At 37.0% G+C, this 21,236-nt stretch overlaps 1 protein-coding gene and 1 long non-coding RNA gene across 34 annotated transcripts in view; one reads left to right on the forward strand and one right to left on the reverse strand.

Moving 5' to 3' along the window:
• Positions 1 to 14,592, reverse strand: part of LOC144317329 (uncharacterized) — a 49,694-nt gene extending 35,102 nt beyond the window's left edge. For 2 of the 5 annotated variants that reach the window (XR_013383298.1, XR_013383296.1), the window contains exons 1-3: positions 14,252 to 14,585; positions 12,788 to 12,974; positions 11,724 to 11,891 (exon numbers count right to left, since the gene is read on the reverse strand). This is a non-coding gene — a long non-coding RNA (uncharacterized LOC144317329). Of the gene's footprint in view, positions 1 to 11,723; positions 11,892 to 12,716; positions 12,975 to 14,251 lie in introns of all 5 variants that reach the window. The other 3 variants (XR_013383297.1, XR_013383299.1, XR_013383300.1) reach the window with 3 other exon arrangements.
• Positions 1 to 21,236, forward strand: part of DST (dystonin) — a 480,488-nt gene that overhangs the window by 363,972 nt on the left and 95,280 nt on the right. For all 29 annotated transcript variants that reach the window (XM_077903540.1, XM_077903549.1, XM_077903545.1 and 26 more), the window contains 9 exons: positions 6,683 to 6,806; positions 10,176 to 10,384; positions 11,005 to 11,322; positions 11,793 to 11,959; positions 13,555 to 13,711; positions 14,637 to 14,763; positions 16,777 to 16,839; positions 17,783 to 18,024; positions 19,154 to 19,283. In XM_077903540.1, the coding sequence (XP_077759666.1) occupies positions 6,683 to 6,806; positions 10,176 to 10,384; positions 11,005 to 11,322; positions 11,793 to 11,959; positions 13,555 to 13,711; positions 14,637 to 14,763; positions 16,777 to 16,839; positions 17,783 to 18,024; positions 19,154 to 19,283 (1,537 nt within the window). The remainder of the gene's footprint in view (positions 1 to 6,682; positions 6,807 to 10,175; positions 10,385 to 11,004; positions 11,323 to 11,792; positions 11,960 to 13,554; positions 13,712 to 14,636; positions 14,764 to 16,776; positions 16,840 to 17,782; positions 18,025 to 19,153; positions 19,284 to 21,236) is intronic.

The following is a 21,236-nucleotide window of genomic DNA, read 5'->3' on the forward strand; positions in this document are numbered from 1 at the left end:
AATAATTATTAAGATTGCCAACATAACATTTGGTTAAGAAGTTAGGTATTATTAGTCTAGGAGAGTGTATAAAAACACATTTTAAGTGAGGTCTCTATCAGAAAACTGATTACATCCTATATGAAAGTAATTTTTATGTAACTAGAGCTAAAAGAAAAAGAAGAACCCAAAAGAATGCTGTGGTTTTTAAGTTAAATGGATACCTTGATTAGTTTTAAAACAAAGGAAAACTGCAGAAGAAGACTCTTCTAGTCGTAAGGGAACCAAAGAAATGTTATAGGAGAGCTGTGTCTCAAAGGAGCGTAAATTCTAATTAAGCCACAGCATAATTTTAAAAATTAAATGTGCAATTAAAGTTGCTCTTGGCATATGTTCTTATTTTCCTCACAGATGATCTCAGCATGTGGCAAGGATATGTTTTTAGGAGGATTAGGTAGTTTCCATTCCTTTCATTTTTATTAACATTTAAAAATTTATTTTTCTTTAACAGCAATATAAACACATAAGACTACCACAGAAAAATCACTTTTCTCTACATTTCCATTACTAGCATATTCTTTTGGATAATAAATGTAACTTGGGGGGTACCTAAGTCAGTTCATTTGAAACATTTCTGTCCAGTAGCACATTGTTGTTAGCATTATTATTCAAAGGACTGGTAGCTGTGTTGTCAACACTCTGTTAACCACTGAACTTTAAAGGCACTCCTCAAGCTCTGCTTCCAGGAAAATCAGTGGACAAAAGAAATTTTAGTACTATGTGAGGCACTGAAATACAGGACTTGAGGACCAGTTTAGACGCCTGGGTTTGGCACTAGGCATGGAGCTAGATCATGTTGACTGACAGTGTCGACCTTCTGGGCTTTCACTAAGCTCAGGAATATTGTTAAGTCAGGAGTCTTCCATGGTGCCTTTTATAAATTTCACACTTTTCTGGTCTAGGCAAGGAGACCAAGGTCATAATCATTCAGTATTCCCTGTTATAAATGCCTTATTATGTTTTGATTTCATAAAAACCCATTAAAAGCTATATACGGTACCCCTTTGAGTATTTTAATTTGTAGTTTTATTCTAAAGTATTATAAAAGCACTGTTCTAGTTAAATTATAACCTGATATATACTAGGAACTAAAAGCTGTTGACTTTCTTTAACCTAATTATGGAGAAAAAAAGTATGGGCTGTTTTGAAAAAAAGAGATGAAGAAAAAATGCTTCTTTTGTAATCCATTTCTAAGTTTTAGGATGCTAGGTAGGTCCATCTTCGGTATGGGATATTTTTGTAGAACCATGCTAACTTTTACGTATATTTATTAGGTAGACGTTTCTGTGCTAGCCCCATTCTTAGGTTTTGTGAAGACACAAAGATGTTAAAACCATGCCTCTCCCCTTGGAGAACTCACATTTTAAAAAAAATTTTTGGAGGTATTCATAACCTTATTCCATCTCTTAAATAAGTATGCAATACAAGCAAACTATTTCTGTGGCTTGGACTTCTGTCTGGTTCTACGTAAAGTTTCTATCTTGAGGAATTTTTTGTACTTTCTGTAAGTAAACCTGTGAAAGAATTTCCTAGACAGATCTTCTCTGATACAGATGCTTTGGCCTCTTGGGACAATTTTAGGGTCTGGTATACAGATCACAAATCCATTGTTGGCCATAGGTTGGTGGGCCTTTTGACATATATGTGCTGTCCTTATGTCATTTAAATTACTTGAATATGAAAATTAGTTGAAGAAATTTTTTCCATTGGCTGTAAGCATTTGTTTTAGTCTGAAATGAAAGCTGAAACAGAAGATGATCTTTTTGGAACTTCTACCTGATATTTTAATTTATTTACTTTTCATTCATATACTACTTCTAGAAACTTTTCTTGGGGCCTACTATGTGCCAAGCACTCTGCTGGGTGGTGATAAAAGAAAGCTAAATAGAATGAAATCTTTGTTCTCAAAGAGGTTAGTTTTAAGAGACAAATCCAGTAATATTCACAGGGTATTGATGGGAGCCCCTGCAAGGAGTACTTACAAAGTAGGGGTGAGGAGAAAGTTTTCCCAGCCGACTGTTAAAGGGTGAACAAGAGGGACTCCTGGGTGGCTCAGTGGTTCAGTGTCTGTCTTGGGCTCAGGTCATGATCCCGGGGTCCTGGGATCCAGTCCCACATCGGGCTCCCCGCAGAGAATCTGCTCCTCCCTCTGCCTATGTCTCTGCCTCTCTGTGTGTCTTTCATGAATAAATAAAATCTTTAAAAAAATAAAGGATGAACAAAAGCCAGGCTCAAGGTGATGGGGAATAGGCTATGTGAGAAGGTTAGTATATGGAGATATGAGCAAATAGCTAAGAAACAGCTGTGTTTTTGGACATTTCTGGAACTAGGTAGAGGATAAGATAGAAGATGCAATTAGGAATAGATGTCATCAGACCTTTATGCTCAAGTCTGTTGTTTTTATAAAGGCAATAGGAAGCTACTGAAAGACTTTAAAGAGGGGAGCAATCATATAGTCAGGTTTAGATAGAACACATTTGGGGACTATATTAGGGGAGGCGGGGAGCTCAGGATGCTTTTTTCAGTTGAGTGCAGTAATCCAGTATACAGGGCAGAAGTCTGCTTTTAAGAACACAACAAGCGAGTAAAATTGTCAGGGCCCGATGGTGGATTTGCATGGGGAAAGGAGGGTTGAGGAATGGTTTAGAAGGAACCTCAGAGTTACTACTTGGGTCATGAGATACAACAACAGGAGGAGTGCAGGTGTAAGGAATGACATAATGAGTTCAGATTCAGTGTTTTGAATTTGAGGTGATGGTTTATACCCAGATGGAAATGATCAAGAGGCAGTTGGAAACCTGGGCCCATGGCCAGGGATGAGTTCATCTATAGTTGGACATATGGGAATTTGAATTTGAAATCCAAATGTGAGACTGGAAGAGGAGCTCAAGTAGCTTCAGGGAAGTAAAAGCCAAGCATGGGGCCTGTGTGGACAGTCAGCCCATTTGGACAAAGATATGTCAGAGGTGTTAGAGATGCAGGGCCAGACTTCTGGAAGACTTGTCTGTGGTTCTTGGGTCTACCTCTTCTCGATTCATTTTAACTGTTTAGCTGCATGTACTTAGAGAAATGGGGGCTTCTGTCCGGCAAATTTAGGATTACAGGATCCTTTCTGAAGCAAATTATGTTGTTAACCTTTACCATTTTCTCTCTTCCTATAACCTTTGGGGAGAGAATTATTCCGGGCGCATTTCCATCTCCCTGATTACATCTGTTCTTTTTTTTTTTTCTCATTAAACTTTTGTTTTAATGGGTCTCAAAATTCTGTGACAGATTTTTGGTCAAGTTGTTTCCATTAAAAAGTACTGATTTTAAAAACTAATAACTTAAAACTGCCACACACGCACAAAAAAACCCAAATGGTCCACAAAACATTCTCCTTTCTTTCTGAAGGTTTTACGATGCATTGTTATCATTAACCAGTCTTTTACTATTAAACTTAAATGGCCAATTGACACAAACAATTCTGGGACCATTCTTCCACCACTGACTAAGACTGGGGTGGCAGGTATTGCGGATAATACTCATTTAGCCTTCTGAGCTTTTTGGGCAGACTTGGTGACTTTGCCAGCTCCAGCTGCCTTCTTGTCCACTGCTTTGATGATGCCCACAGCAACCTTCTGTCTCATGTCACAAACAGCAAAACGGCCCAGAGGAGGATAGTCAGAGAAGCTCTCAACACACATGGGTTTGCCAGGAACCATATCAACAAAGGCAGCATCCCCAGATTTCAAGAACTTGGGACCATCCTCCAGCTTTTTTCCAGAACAACAATCTATCTTTTCCTTCAGCTCAGCAAACTTGCCAGCAATGTGAGCTGTGTGACAATCCAGCACAGAGGCATATCCAGTACTGATTTGGCCTGGATGGTTCAGGATAATCACCTGAGCCGTGAAGCCAGCTGCTTCCATTGGTGGGTCATTTTTGCTGTCACCAGCCACATTGCCACGATGAATATCTTTGAGATACGTTCTTGACATTGAAGGCCACATTGTCCCCAGGAAGAGCCTCACTCAAAGCTTCATGGTGCATTTCAACAGACTTTACTTCAGTTGTAACATTGACTGGAGCAAAGGTGACCACCATACCAGGCTTAAGAACACCAGTCTCCACTCGACCCACTGGGACAGTACCAATACCACCAATTTTATAGACTTCCTAGAGAGGCAGACGCAAGGGCTTATCAGTTGGACAAGTTGGTGGCAGAATGCAATCCAGGGCTTCAAGCAGTGTGGTTCCGCTGGCATTCCCATCTTTACAGGTGACTTTCCATCCCTTGAGCCAAGGCATGTTAACACTTGGCTCCAGCATGTTGTCACCATTCCAGCCAGAAATTGGCACAAATGCTACTGTGTTCGGGGTTGTAGCCAATTTTCTTAATGTAGACGCTGACCTCCTAACGATTTCCTCGTATCTCGTCTGGCTGTAGGGTGGTTCAGTGGAATCCATTTTGTTAACACCAACAATTAGTTGTTTTACACCCAGTGTGTAAGCCAGAAGGGCACGCTCACGGGTCTGCCCATTCTTGGAGACCCTGCTTCAAATTCACCAACGCCAGCAGCAACACTCAGGACAGCACAGTCAGCCTGAGATGTGCCTGTAATCATGTTTTTGATAACATCTCTGTGTCCTGGGGCATCAGTGATGGTCATATAATACGCGCTGGTCTTGAATTTCCACAGGGAGATCAGTGGTGATACCAACGTTCACGTTCAGCTTTCAGTTTATTCAAGACCCAAGCATACTTGAAGGAGCCTTTTCCCATCTCAGCAGCCTCCTTCTCAAATTTTTCGATAGTTTTTCTGTTGATCCCACCACATTTGTAGGTCAGATGGCCAGTCATGGTAGACTTGCCCGAATCTACGTGTCCAATGACGACGATGTTGATGTGAGTCTTTTCCTTTCCCATTTTGGTTTAGGTTTAGCGGTGGTTTTCACGACACCTTTGTTCTGGCAAACCCATTGTGGAAAAAAAAAAAAAAAGCTACATCTGTTCTTCTTTCCCTTCTCATCACTTAAGTATGAGTACTCTTTGTGATTTCTCATGGCCTCCTCCTCTGGTGTTTCTGTGCTTGCTTCCTTAGAGGTCTCACCATGGGTCTTAGCTACCAGAGCTTTATGTCTAGTCCCAGCCTGTGTTCAGAGTCACCTCCATTTCCAACTTTACTGTTTTGTTTTTTTTTCTATAGGACAGTCCTAAGTGTTCTTTCAGGTCATAAATTCCCAAACAGACTCTCCTTTGCTCCTAAACTTGCTTCCACTTTTGCTTATGAATTCCATTAATTACCTAGGCTCAAAAACATCGGATACTTCTTTTGCCTCTTCTTTTCCCTTGTTCCTGCCCTTTAAAGCAGTGATATCCCACAAAACATTCTGTAACAATGGAAGTGCTCTATAATTTTTCCAGTATGGTAACCACTAGTCACCCTTGGCAACTTAGGACTTGAAATATGGCTAGTACAACTTAGGAATTGAATTTTTCATTTTATTTGATTTCAATTAATTTTTAATTACAAAAGCTCCATGTAGTTAGTGGCTACCATATCTCATGGCACAGCTTTAGTTGACTTATCAAGAGACCCTCCCCAACTCTGTAACCAATTTGGCCTTCCCAGCCCAGAAGGGCCTCTCTCCTTTATTACTGCTGATATTGCCCCTACCTGGTATCTCTGCTTATTTCTTAGCCAAGTCATTTATCCCATACAGTGCTACAAGTTTAGCCTTCTCTCTCTTTTTTTTTTTTTAAGCCTTTTCTTAGGACAGCTTTTGAGTATGTCAACCTATACTCAGAATCCTTGAACAACTCTTCAAGATAGAATGTAAACTTTTGCTGGACAGTCCTCTTGCTGTTGATTAACCCATACACATTCTCCAACTGATTGGGACCCTCCCTTCTCCTGTAATGCTTTTGTCTGCATCTTTGTTCACTCTGCAGGGAAGTGTTCTCCTTCCCCACTTCTACCTGCCTTTGTCCACACATTCTTCAGGACCCAGCCCAGGACCACCATCATTTCCCTGTCCAGTTAGCCCTCCTCTCAGCTTCCAGTAGCACATATCAGTTCCTGATGTAGATCATAAGATCCCTGTGGGTGAGCTTTGTGTCTGTTTGGTTTTGTATTACTACAGACACAGCAAGTTTTTTTTTTTTTTTTTTAATTTGTTAGATGTTAAGTAACTTTTGTTGAATAAACAGAAATAAATATGACTTTGTATTGAAATGGAAACCCTTAATCATTTCCTTACTTGTAGTCACAAATAGTCCCAAAGGTTTTTTTTGGTGTTAGGTTGATTTTGGTTTTTGTTTTCTGGTGATTAGTTGAGGGTATTGTAATCATCATCAGAGACCTTGAAGTAGGGATGAAGGGAGATCTCAGGCTAGTAGAGGGTTGCAAGATCAAGAATCAGGCCAAGTATCATGAATATATGCTTGACAGTTGATTTCAAGACCAAATTTGTATTATCCTGACTGGCAGATGCCTTTGCTAACACTACTTTATGACTGGTCTTATTGTAAGGATTCTAGTATAAATTTATAGTTACGAAAAGATTATTATGTCCAATATTATCATTCGGTAAATAGTTTTTTTAATATTGGAAATGTGTCATTTTGTCCTGAGTTTAATTGAAGCATTCAATCCTTCAGGCTCTGCAAGGACAGATATCAAATCAGCAGGTTGCTGTAGAGAAACTGAAAAAAACGGCTGAAGTGCTTTTAGATGCCAGGGGATCTCTACTTCCAGCGAAGAATGATATTCAGAAAACACTGGGTAAGTGTTTATTTCCTTGTTTGCTTTCTCAAGGTTTACCCTGTTCTGACTGAAATTATTCTAGCTCAGAGAACAAGTTCACTGGTATATATTATGTTGCTTATATCCTTTCACTGTGAAAGGGTGCTGCTTCCCAACCTGGGAGGAGGCACTTATATTGGGAGCAGGGGTTGTGTACTTTGGAAAGAGTATATTTAAAGTTTACTTTTATCTTTAGAAAATGTAACAAAAACTCTTTATGTAATGTTTACCACGGAAAGTAGAACTTAAGATTCTTTTGGCTGATGACAAGGGCAGAGCTAGACTCTAAACCTATGGCCAACAGAGATTCACTGAGGGGTCTTTGTCGAAAGCAGGAGTATGGTGTTAAGAGATGTGCTTTAAAAACAGTGTTTCCATCTCTCCATTTTCTAGATGCCTTTGAGTGGTCTCACAGGGCTCTGATTACCCCAATTTTCTCTGGTGATACTAGAAACTTGTATCCAATTACAGTGGTGCTTCTGTGCCCTCTTGCATTAGAGTCATCTCTTGAGAAAAGAGCTTTATTGCATGTTATTCTTTGTATCCACTCATTGTATTTAGTTTATTTTAAATGCACAGTGGGGTATCAATAAAGGTTTGCTGTCTTACTGTATTTTTTGCCCCTTGACTTTACTGCTTTTCATAGTATTTAACGTATGGTTTGAGGTTATTATATATTTCTATGTGTGAAATAAAAAACGTAATGTTTTGTAAGATGATTAGACCTATGTTTCACGCCAAAGAAAGTGTGAGTTAAAAACTGAGCAGAAATTTTAGATGAAGAGAAGGATGAAACTTTGCTTTTCTAAAATCACTTTTCCAAAAGGAAAACTTTTTTTCATTCTTAGATGTCTAAACTTTTTTGGTCATGTACCCCTGTCAAATAATTTTCAGCATATACCTTCATATGTGCATGTATATTTTTAAGTTGTATATACATTTTACTATTTTATCATATTATGTATATTATAAAATAAAAAAACATAAAATTTTGAAGTGTGAGATAAAGATAAGAGTAGAAGTTCTAATATTTTGTTCCTATATCCCAATGTACCATCTTGACATCCCACATTGGCAACCACTGCTATTAGTACTGAAACATAGAGATTTGGAGGAGAAAAAAAGACTGTATTATGTGTGTTTCTGTTATTTGTGGAGGCAATTGACATTTTTCCTATTGTTAAGTGTACAAAGTTTTGTTTTTATTAGCTTAAAAATTCATGTGTTATACATTATTTTAAGACTTTAAAACTTCTATCTGGCATAAGTTTCCAGGAATATATGAAAATATATTTAAGATGTAGAAGAATTTCTCTAAGATCTGACCTCTAAGAAAACAAACCACTTAAAATAAAAATAACAGTCTTAGAGTAGATTTCATTCTGTATCTTTTTCTTCTAAAATAATATTTACTTAGCAAAAGCAAGAATTCACTTCAATGACAATATTTTATCACTAAGAAATACAAAACTAGTAACACTCAAAATGTGTTAATTTTATTACAGTAGCTGTCTTTGCTTGAGAAATCACTTATTAAGGCTAAACACATTGCTCATGTTATCCTGCACAGAGTCGCCTGTTTGAGAAGTAGCCACCAGCTAATCAATCGCTACCTGCAATTGAGAGTGTCTTTTCCTGTGACTTTCAAAGAAGGGCTTATATTTGACCTTGGTGCTTGTTTTGTCTGCTGATAGCATCTTGGTGCATACTCAATGCATTCCCCTGCCTGTCTGCACACCTCCCCCTCCCTCCCCCCCACAGTCTGTACTCTCAGGGCTTCATTCTGTTCTGTGACAGGAACATGACTGTCTCATAAAATTATCTAAACCTCTTCATGTAGTGAAAATTTGTCAAACTGTTTTCTCATGATACATTAGAACAATCAGAGAGAAATATTACTTATATAATTGTGTTCCAAAAAAATATATATAGATTGTGTTCCATGGGCCAAATTAGCACGTGAGCTGCTTCTCAAACGGGCGACTCTGCATCAGCAGGGTAACATGAACAATCTGTTTAGCATGTAAAATGTTTCACTTGAAGAGAGGGGATTTGCGGTCAGAGTTTTCTGCTAACTGAACATACAGTAGATCCAACTAACCATTCAGAAATAATTAAAATACTTTTCAAATTATTGGACAGTAAGTGATAAATTGGTGATTATTCCAGAGAGAGAGAAAGAGAGAGATTAATCCATTAAAAATCATTGTTCTTTGAACTTCTTGTAGGTCTGCAGTACAGAATGTAGGATGTAAATACAGAACTTTAGAGTTGACTGAAAACTAGGCTAGAACAATCTGGGGTTTGTGGTTTTTTTTTTAGCATCTTAAATCTTCAGAATTTAAAGAAAGATTAATCTCTTCTGAGATAGATTATTCTGTTAACCTTATTTATTTTCCCTTTGGTCTGCTATTAAACTTTTCAAATAAAATCTATTTTTATTTTAGAAGTATAATCTCAACCTTCCTAATTTTAAGTGAACTTTCATTATCTATTTTCACATTATATTTATGTTTTCTCATGAAGTGTGCATCTGTCAGTTTCTGTGCATTTGAGTGGTTTGCTTAGAATGTGAAGGATGATGAAGGCTTAAGTATATGTTTGTGTGTGTGAGAGAGAGGGAGGAGGGGAGAGAGAAGGCATGTTGCATACAAGGGAGAGATAATTTTTATATGTAAAAGTTAATTCTTGATAAATCTTTTTATGCTTGTGTGTTATCCTTGAGAATAGTTGTGTATGACTGTCACCTTTTTCTTTTTTTCCATGGAGTTATCAAGTTGGCTATTTTGAAATGTCAGTAAATCCAGCATTTACTCTAAGGATTGGCTGTTTAGACCAATTACATTTCTCTAGGGTAATTCAGATGTTTATGCATCCAAAAATCTATTTTCAAAGGCAGATGGCATGTATATCAACTATTTTTTTTAATATTTCAATTTTGGGGTGCTTGGGTGGCCTAGTTGGTAAAGCATCTGCCTTCGGCTCAGGTCAGGATCCTAGGGTCCTGGAATCAAGCCCCATGTCGAGCTCCTGCTCAATAGGGAGCCTGCTTCTCCCTCACACTCTGAATGCTGCTACCCCTGCTTGTGTAGGCATGTGCTCTCTCTGTGTAAAAATAAATAAAATCTTCAACAAAAATTTCAATATTTTATATTCCACTGCGATCTTTTTCTTCTTTTGTTAAGGTTTAAGATGGTGCTCTGATTATGCATTTTGAATTTATCAGTTAAACTTACTTCTTTTTCCATTTTTGGTGTGGAAATTTTATGACTCGCCTTCGTTAATTTTTGAAAAGGAATAGGGCAAAGAGAGCTTGGTGGTTAACATTTCCTGATCTTTTTGGACTAGATGACATTGTTGGGAGATATGACGATCTGTCCAAGTCTGTTAATGAACGAAATGAAAAACTTCAGATAACCTTGACCCGCTCGCTGAGTGTGCAGGATGGCCTGGATGAAATGCTGGACTGGATGGGAAGTGTGGAAAGTTCTCTGAAAGAGCAAGGTCAAGTGCCCTTAAACTCTGCTGCTCTTCAGGATGTGATCAGTAAAAACATTGTAAGTGACATTTAAAAGGGAAAAAAAAAAGACACTTTTAGTTGGGGGCAGAAACGTTAAAAAATTCCAAGAATGGGTAAATTTACGATAAACTTGATAAAGAGAGGTTTCTTGAGTGTAACTGTTGAAAGTAGTGCTTGCACCAAGACATGTGTGTAAAACAGTTTTTCCCTGAAGAAGTGTAGATAGAGCTTTGTATACTTTTTCATGAATGTAATTCATTATAGAGGGCTTACACATACAGAAGTCCTATCTTGTTTATCATAGCTTCAGCCAGCTGCACATGAGGTTAATCAGATCAATCTTGTCGTTGTCTAGCCTTTTAAAAATTAGGACCATGGATAATCCCTAGGCTCCATTAGATCCCAGGGGTTCCTGAGTAGCAGCCGCCTCCTGCCTTGCTCTGGCAACTTGCCAGCTGTTCTTCACTGTGTCTTGAAGAGATTTGAGATGGTATTCCTCAAGGGACAAATCAGACTTGTCAGTCAGCCCCAGCAGTTAACTTCCCTTAGTCACAGGTTGTTCAAGATTATGTTGTTATGGATGGTCATTTTTTAACACTCTGTGACATTCTTTGTAAACATCATTATAAAACATACGCAATTTTTGGTTCATTTCAGATGTTGGAACAGGATATTACAGGTCGTCAGAGCAGTATAAATGCCATGAATGAAAAAGTGAAGAAATTTATGGAAACAACAGATCCATCCACTGCATCCTCACTGCAAGCCAAGATGAAGGACTTGTCTGTTCGGTTTTCAGAAGCAAGTCGTAAACACAAAGAAAAACTTGCCAAAATGGAGGAGCTCAAAACCAAAGTAGAACTCTTTGAGAACCTCTCAGAAAAGCTCCAAACATTTTTAGAAACAAAAACTCAGGCTCTCACTGAGACAGATGTGCCAGGAAAAGATGTTACTGAATTGTCTCAATATATGCAGGTATGTATTCCTTAATATTCACGAGGTTGGTCAAGTATATGAACACTTCAGACCAGCTTTGACATGTATTAGAGTTACAATTAGCAATCATTATTTTAATTGCTGATGGATTAGTAAAGATCTATGCTTACCTCCTTCAGAAATCCCAAATACATCTTCTTAAAGCTTTAGCTCACTGATTAGGAATGAAACCATTTCTCCCTTGTGCACTTTCCACATATTAAAGATAAGTATCATCTGCTACACCCACAAAGAGTTAGACTATAAAGAATGCATTTTTAAATTAATTTACTGTGTTCTCTTTCAGACAGCCTAACTGCATGTTTATTTAGAGTACCTGCCATAGGCAGGATCATTCTTCTGTGAAATTCTAAGTAAAGCCATTCTGGTCCCATACATACCTCTTGATAGAATGCCATCTGAAGATCTAACAACCTCTTAGATTGATTAAATATCTAAATGCTTTGTAGGAATCAACTTCTGAATTCTTAGAACACAAGAAAGATCTTGAAGTTTTACACAGCCTTCTGAAGGAGATATCCAGCCATGGCTTGCCAGGTGATAAGGCTCTGGTTTTTGAAAAAACAAATAATTTGTCAAAGAAGTTCAAGGAAATGGAGACTACCATCAAAGAAAAGTAAGCACCACTTAAGAATTTAGTGGATTTTAGTCTACTTGATAATTAAAGAATGAATTATTTGTATTTGCTTATGTAGATACCTGAGACAAAACTCAGGAATAAGCATGGGGCTACTTTTTGTAAATGCTTTTATATTGATACATTTTTTTCTATTAAAATTAAGTGCATTTTTGATAGAATATTTAGGAAAGGAATTTTATACTTCTTACCAAAAGTAGAAATCATTATGTAGAAAAATAGTGGTAGTAGTGTATATAATCTAAAATAATCTAAATCATTATGGTCTCTGAAGCCTTTGGCAAAGACCACATTTTTATTTGCAAAAGCAGAAATAACCTTGAAAGATAACTCATGGTTCATTGCTTTTGGGGCTCAATTCAAAAACAATGCATAATTTCAGTATAGTTTTTCATGACCCTTTTTTTTTTTGTAAAATAGTTTACTTTTTAAAGAGTTGTGGATAAGAAATGACTCCGTGAAAAAACAAGAGAATGCACCTGAGTTGAGCTAAAAAGCTGTATAGAGATAAACCTTGTGATTAGACTTTTATATTTCTGATATCATGTTAGTTTAGAATATACATCTAGTTTTACTAAAGACTCTACAAAAATAGAAAATAATTATCTTTTACCTGTTCTTCATTTCTTCAGAATTCTCTACCTAAAACTTTTGAGTGCTAGATATACTACTTCCAGAGCTACATTTTCCATTTTATCACGTAATATTTAACTCACATTGCATGGAAATGATATACCTGATTTTCCTAGGTAAACCCTAGGTTGTTTTTATTTTCAGAAGGGTTCAGTTTTAAAACCATATAGTCACCAGTAATTAGTCCAGCTGCAGTGAACTCTTCTGTGCCAGTATTCCACACGTGCACATGCCATCCACATGCCATCCACATAACAAATGGAACTGTCCTCATAATTCATGTGCTGGGCATGTGCCCTCACTCCATGGTGCTTAGTTTACAGCAAGATCCATCTAGTTCACTGTGGAGCTTTCTGAGTATCTGTGGGGGAGGCAGTCATCATTAATATTCTTTAGTTATTGGGACCCCAGTCATGTTTGGAGAGTTAAATCTGTACCCTCTGAAGTACCTGGTTTATCCATCCACTAAAGTGACTGTAGTGCTGTGTAGTAACCACTAGGTGGCGGGATGTTTTTCTCAAATCAGTGATTTGTAAATGTTTCCCTGCTGGTTCTATGCCTGCTGGCATTAAGCACCATATAAAGTGGACAGATCAAAGCTTGCTGAATCTAAATAATGTTAAAACTGTTTATATAGCCTTAGGGTTTACGTAGCAGTATAGAGTTCCATTACCATATGGACTACAGATTTCTTAACTGCTTTTGTCTTTGTCTATGGAGTGTGCCTAAGGAATAAAGTAGTTATTTAGTTAATTTCACTTCGCACCTATGAGTCCTTTCCTCCCTTTATCAATGGTTAGAATGTGTATGGGGAAGAGTTTTTTTTTTTTTTTTCTTAATTGTAAGCCTGATACAGGAATAATTATTTATTTATTAGTAATTATTCCTATGGAGTATTTTCTTTCTGTGGCTCAAATTCTTCAATAATTTTTGTTATCTAGAAAAGAAGCTGTGTCTTCTTGTCAAGAACAGATGGATGCTTTCCAAGTCCTTGTTAAGTCATTGAAGTCATGGATAAAAGAAACAACAGAAAGAGTTCCCATTGTGCAGCCTTCTTTTGGTGCAGAGGATTTAGGAAAATCTCTGGAAAAAACTAAGGTGAATCATTATCTGTTACTAGTTTCTTCTTTGCCCTTGTGAGGAATGAGAGGTTAAAAGGCTATTAGTGGTTTCCTTTTATCTAATATCACATAAGTTACATCCCCATTTATCTTCAGTATATTTTGGTGATATTTAGAAATTATGACATAGCTCTAATCCTTTTGAGGAAGAGCCCAAACTTTGAGTTAATTTGCTTTTTAAAAGAAATGTACTTATAGTGAGTGGCTGACTGTCCTAGTACCCAAATTTTCTTCTCCAACAAATCTCTAGTTTGTGATTTTTTTATACCATTTCTCATAACATTATGTAAAAGATCCTGTTTTTCAACTCAGCATTTAACTCTAGCTCAGATATATCACTGGAACTAGTATTTGAAGATAGAAGTTATTTGAATCCCTAGTACAAATAGTGTACACATCTTTTGTCATCTGGTTCAAATCATAAAACTTATGAGCAGTTATGGTAATTTCCCCACTCCATCTTTGTGGAGATACATATTTTTAAAAATTCATTGAAATTTTGATGATTAAAACTCACTATTACATAGAATTCTGAACTCCCATTTTTAAAAAGTCATTTCTAGTACATTTCTTCATATAACGTGACTGACACCAAGTGCAGTTTTCAGACTGACAGTTGACAGTTACTTTGGAACCCATGACAGCTAGAAATAGCCTGACTTCTACTGTGGCTAGGACCAGAATGCAGGATGGACTATACCCTACTTCTCACCGCTAACAGTGTTAACAGTCACCTGGGCTGTTGGAACACCTAGGCATGGTGCCTTTTTTTCTATCCACTCCCCCACGAATCAAGATCCACAGTCATCAGTGCTTTAAGATATGTTTAAGAAATTGAATTATAATGTGTGACTTTGAAAATATTATAAAGACTGAAAAATAATGTGTTTTTATATCTCAAGAAATTACAAGAAAAGTGGAGTTTAAAAACACCAGAGATTCAGAAAGTAAACAACAGTGGAATCTCACTATGTAACCTAATCAGCGCTGTGACTACCCCCGCAAAGGCAATAGCAGCAGTGAAATCAGGTATGTGCTTTGTTTACATCCATGGCAGATCTCCCAAAGAACTGGGTCTACCCATGTTATGTCCATCTCCCCTAGTCTTTAAATTAATGTGCAAAATAACCTCAGAAATACAAAGGGAGGGGGTAACAAGAAAGTTGGCATCTATACATGGCCTAAAAGTATGTTCCACGCATGGAAGAGTATCTGTATTAGTCAAATTTCAAATCCCTTTTATGGTTCATTTTCTTAGAGACTACAGTTAAAATGTAGCCATATAATTAGGTCAGAATAAGGAGCATTATATTGGGGAAAAGAAAAGATCAGATTCCAGTTTGGTTTTTACTTTAATGGAAATAACTCAAATTCTACTTGAAATGTTTGGTAAATGAGCCTAGTCTCTTGGGAAAGGAGAGGTGAGGGAAGGAAGGGAACAGCTCTTTTCTGTGGAGTGGAGCTCTCTATTTTTAAAAATCCCTGTCTACCTCATTTTATATACTATTCTGAAGGAAAACAATTGTATAACGTGTTAGCTAGCATCTCTAAACCATAATCATGATTGAGCCACTCAACAGAAGTGGAGAGTCATGTATAAGTGATGATTCTAAAATTAAGTTGTGGGTATAGTTTTAGGTTTAAAACATATTTATATTGTTAATATCAGGGTAGGTTTTTTTTAAATCCAGGAACAGATAAAGGCAGATCTCATATCTTTATTCTGAGAGTCTCTGAGTACCCTCTGTGGTTTCTGTGCCCTGCCCAGCCCCCAGCTGGCCCTATTGTGAGACTGATGTTCCAGCTGGGCCTCTTGCAACCATTTATTCCACTCTATTAACCCCATTTCAGAGCATACTCATATTATATATGGCGTGATGATCTCTCCTTTCTCTTCTAATCAGATTTCCTGAAATGTCAAGTTTTTTTTTTTTTTTAAAGGAATTCTATTGTGTTTTTAGTTCGTTAGGTCCACTTTAGATTTGCAGTGAGTAAAAAGTTGTGGGATTTTTTTTTTCCTACTCTTGATAGCTCCCAAGCACAGTAGGAATTATTCCTGAATCAGGATATTTTCATTTTTGACTGAAATGCCAATGTATGTGATTTTTTTTAAAAGAGACAAAACTTAGATTAAGATTCAGATATTTAAATATTTCTCGTGTGGCTAGTTTTGGAAAATGTCTCTGTGTTTTAGATGGGTAACCAATGCATGTTTGCCTGAGAAAGTCTAATTGAATTTTTTAATGTTCTGCTTATGAAAAAGGAAGTAAGGTTAGATGTTTATATAATTAAAGAGGAGTGCTAATTACTACTTACTGAGTAGTTCTTATTTGCTAGGCAATCAGTTAACTGTCTTTAATACCCACTATGGCCTTGCAAGTTAGGTATTATTATCCCTCCCCCCCCACTTTGGTGGGGTGGTGATTAATTTGTCCAGTCATCAGCTAGAATTTAGTGGGGCTGGGATTTAATTTCAGGTGAGTCATACACCAAAGCCCAGGCACTCCTAACCACTGTGCTCTTCTCTCTCTGTGTTGACACAATGTGGGTTTTAGCAATAGGGTTTGTTTGTTTTACTTTTAACTTTTCATGTCTTTCTACCTCATTCTGCTTCCATTAAACCCATAATAATGCTATGTAACTGTACTAGACAATTTTCAAATCTTTTAAGTAAGGAAGGGGTTGCCTGTCAGTCATGAGTTTTAAAGACTTTATTACTAAAAATAACAATAAAGCAATTTTATCACAAAAATTGTTTTATAATTAATACTTAATGATTAACATATATAATTTAAACTTATTAAACTCTAATGTTTAAAGTGATCATGTTACTACTTTAAGAGTGAATTTTATGTACCAGAAAGGACTGTAAAGTTTGGACCTTCATTCGATTTAGAAATTGAATCAGTATTTTATATTTTCCAGTACTAATAACATTTATAAATGATTACTGTCTACGGGGTTTGATTTAATGCCATCTACTATTAATGTGTAGAAATAGTGTAGAAATTTATGATGACTTCAGTGTTAATATTTTTGCAGGTGGAGTAATATTAAATGGTGAAGGAACAGCCACAGATACTCAAGAAATTTTGGCAAATAAAGGTGAATAGTAACCTTAAGCACTTACTGATTATAGTCACTTTTTTTTTCTTTTATGAGAGAAAATCTTTCTTGAGACCGTTATATTGAAATTTCAACCTTGAGATGAGGGGCAGAGGGAAAGTGAAAGAATCTCAGGCAGACTCTGTACCCAGCATGGAGCTTGTCACAGGGTTCGACTCCATACCCCAAGATTGTGATCTGAGCTGAAATTAAGAGTCAGACTCTTAACTGACTGAGCCACCCAGGTGCCCCTAAAATGATACTATTTAATATCATAGTCATTTCTCCATAAATATCATATTTATATAACATTCCACGCAGTTTTGTTCATCCGAAGTTAGTGAAATCTGGTAGTTTGGTTTGGTATTTGATTATGTTTCCTTCTGTTTGATTAAATAATTTAAGATATTTTGTCACTTAGAATAACGTTGAGTTATTTTCTTGAGTTTGGTTCCTAAGGAATTAATACATAGCATTTCATGGTTTCATTTTCCATTCCATTGAAAATCTCTTTTTCATTTTACTTGTATTATGCAATGTACCTAAATAGTTTGTTATTAAATGGCATTATTATGAGATAGTTCTAAAAATTCTATGACTTTGGAGATCCCTGGGTGGCTTGGTGGTTCAGTGCCTGCCTTTGGCCCAGGGTGTGATCCTGGAGTCCCAGGATCGAGTCCCACATCGGGCTCCCAGTGCATGGAGCCTGCTTCTCCCTCTGCCTGTGTCTCTGCCTCTCTCTCTTAATCTCTCTCTCTCTCTCTCTCTCTCTGTCTATCATGAATAAATAAATCTTTAAAAAAAATTATATGACTTTACCATAGTAGGCTTAAAATGGACAAAATAGAAGGGAATATCCTATGAAGAAACTTTTGTTTCTAGAACCCTACTCTAAATGTCTTGAAAATGTATCCATCTGATTTTTTTTTTTTTTTACTTTTAGGATTAACATCCATTAAAAAGGATATGACTGACATAAGCCACGGTTATGAAGATCTTGGCCTTTTACTTAAGGACAAAATAGCTGAACTGAATACTAAACTATCCAAATTGCAAAAGGCCCAGGAAGAATCAAGCTCAATGATGCAGTGGCTACAGAAGATGAACAAGACTGCGGCAAAGTGGCACCAGGCACCTACACCTACAGATACTGAAGCTGTAAAGACTCAAGTTGAGCAGAATAAGGTATATTCTGTGAATACTTTTACTGAAGATCTGCAAGAGAATGGGCTGGCATCCAGATCCCAGACCTGGCGGTCAGGACCATGTTCTGATTTCCACCTTTATGACCTTCAGCAAATAATGTGCCAGTTTTCTTTAATGTGCCTTTTCTGTAAAAAGATAACAGTCATCACCTATTTTACATGCGCATTATAATGACGAATAATCTGTTAGGTGTAAGCAACTTTGCCACCTTTATTTTTTAAAAGATTTTATTCTTAAGTAATCCTTATACCCAATGTGGGGCTTGAACCCACAACTCTCATGCTCCTACTGACTGAGCCAGCTGGGCACCCCAGCTTTGCCACCTTTAAATCAGGTTAAGTGTGGGATTTTAACACCTATGGAAAAGATTTAGTTCAGTGTATTAGGGATTTTTTCTGTCCAACATACAATAGGGTAGCTCTGGCAGCCCAGGTGGCTCAGTGGTTTAGCGCCACCTTCAGCCCAGGGCCTGATTCTGGAGACCCAGGATCGAGTCCCACATCAGGCTCCCTGCATGGAGCCTGCTTCTCCCTCTGCCTGTGTCTCTGCCTCTCTGTGTGTGTGTGTGTGTGTGTGTCATGAATAAATAAATAAAATCTTAAAAAAAAATAGAGTAGCTCACACTTTCCCTTTCTTTAATAGATGGCCTTTCTTTCTTCAACTGACAAGGTTGGGGAAATGATTTTACCTTGTGACAATAATGGCAAAAATGTCTGTCTATATTTGAATTCTACAATTCTTATCCAGAAAAGTGTTGATTCATTAATGGATTCTCAAACCTGGCAGCCTTTATCAAGACTGATTTTCTTATGTTACAGTATTATTGATGTCATTTTCCTTTTTTCCAAAGGGATATGATTGAGAATAATGGGAAATTCTTCCTAGCTACTGGAGACTAGAGTCATTTTCTCCATAGTGTAGTGTTTCTCTTTGGGATTCCTTTATCAGGAATGGTTGAAGACTGTTTAAGAGGAAAGGAGAATAACTGCTGAATTTCAGTCCCTCACCCACTTCACCACTCAACAGTGTATATTTTTATCTACTATAATTGTGTTTTTGTTTTTTGATGTTGACAGAGTGTAACATAGTTTTTTTTCCCCTTGTTTAGTCATTTGAGGCAGAACTGAAGCAAAATGTAAACAAAGTGCAGGAGTTGAAAGACAAATTGACAGAACTGTTGGAGGAGAACCCAGACACTCCTGAGGCCCCCAAATGGAAACAGATGTTGACAGAAATTGGTATGTTATGTCACTTACCCAGAGTCCATGAATAGAAAGAAGTGCAATTGTTTTTTAATCACAGTCTTTATCAGAACAAAATGTATCCACCAGCCTAAGTTATATTTGAATTTGCTTTAATATTTCATGTTTAAGATGCTGTATAATTAAAAGTGTCATTTCAAATTATATTGTGCTGAGACTGGACATCTCTTGTATTTTTCTTGCTAAACACCGTAACCAAATTTATTTTTATGAAGAGGGTAGATACTAGTGAATAAAATGTTGTACATCAAGTACCATGTTTTTATTATTTTTTACTTGATATTTGGTGTTTCTATTTTTTATGCTTTATTACATTTTAGTTTAAATATTCCTTTTATATAACTTTTCTTGTCTGGAAAAGGTAGGCTCCCTTCTCCTTCCTGGAGTTCCCTCTGAGACTTATTTAGCCCCTACTTTATTCTTTTCTTCCCCAGTCAAGTTTAAAAAGTAACTCCCCACAGAAGTCTGGTGGTTTTCATTCTTTACCCAGAGTTATCCTCCCATCTCCATCTGGTCCCTATATAAACTATTTCTCATAAACAGAATTTTCTTCACAAGTCTTATCATATCACCCCTTCCCATTAATATAATGCTCTGGAAAATATGTGTAAGACAATGGTACTAATTTTCCCTACTTCATAGTATTGTTTGGAGAATTCAGTGAATTCATGTGTGTATAGGTCAGACAGACTGTACCTGGCACATAGGAAGTGCTCTGTGTTTACTACAATTATAATAAGAGTTATTTTACTTTCAATTGTTCCATTATGTTGAGCTAAATATTGTGATTCCAATAGGGTCAGATATGTTAGAAATCTGTTAAGTATGTTTTAGTTTGAAAAAAGATTATTGTGAGGGACCTTAATGTTCAAAGGTATACCTAATCCAACTATAGACTCCTTTCCTGTTGTATTATAATTAATTTGTTCCTAATTCAGTGGCTCTCACCTGGGATAATCAGAATTACTTGGGGCAGTATTATCAAGACATTTTAGAATAGGGGTAGAGTGAGGAATGAGCTTCCTAAAAATTTTTATTTTTCTCTCTTTCAATTCATTATTTGAATTGAATTATTTTATCATCAGATTTTGTTTGACTAGAACATGCCATATAGAATGATGTCATTAGGTAAGGTTTCAGGGGTTATGTTCTATTAAAACTAGCCATTTATTGTATTGTGCTAGATGAAAAAAATCTGTCAGGTCAACTAATCACACCCATCAGTGACTGTTTATTGAGTGACTAATATGTTAAACTGCTGCTCAAGAACTCTTGGCCTCAGGGAGCATACTGTCTTAAGGGTGGAAAGAGCAGGAAAGGCTTTCTAGCAGAGACATAAAGTCAGGTGGAATTGTGATGGAAGATTAGAGCAGGGATGTACGGAGAAGTAGAGTATGTTAGGTATGGGGCTTGTGTAAGCAGAAGCCTGTTTGGATGATAGCGGTAGGGTAAACAGGACCAGATTAGAGGTTTCATCTCAGGGTGCAGACCCTCTAATATTACTAGACTAGGGCCAGTTTGTGGGATCCCTTGAATGTGAGGCATAAGTCTTCATATTTTATCATGTAGGTGGTGAGAAGTTAGTTATTAAACAGTATGAGCCCAGAAACAACATACTTAAATGATTGTTTTAAGGAAATTATTTTAGAACCCAATGGGCTGCAGCTGAGAAATACTAATTACAGGGAGTGAGAAGAATAGTCTAGGACTCTAGTTCTCTAAGATGTGCTCCTGGGATCAACAGCATCAGTATCACCTGAGAACTTTCTAGAAATGCAAACTTTCAGATTCCACTTCAGACCTATAATCAGAAATTTGGGGGATGGGGCCCAGCAACCTGTGTTAATCCTTCTGGGTGATTGTAATGCAGGTGAAATTTGAGAAACACTAGTGTAGGCAAAACATGATGAAGACCAAAATGGAGTTAGG

Source organism: Canis aureus, chromosome 7, assembly GCF_053574225.1.
Source record: "Canis aureus isolate CA01 chromosome 7, VMU_Caureus_v.1.0, whole genome shotgun sequence".
NCBI lineage: Eukaryota > Metazoa > Chordata > Mammalia > Carnivora > Canidae > Canis > Canis aureus.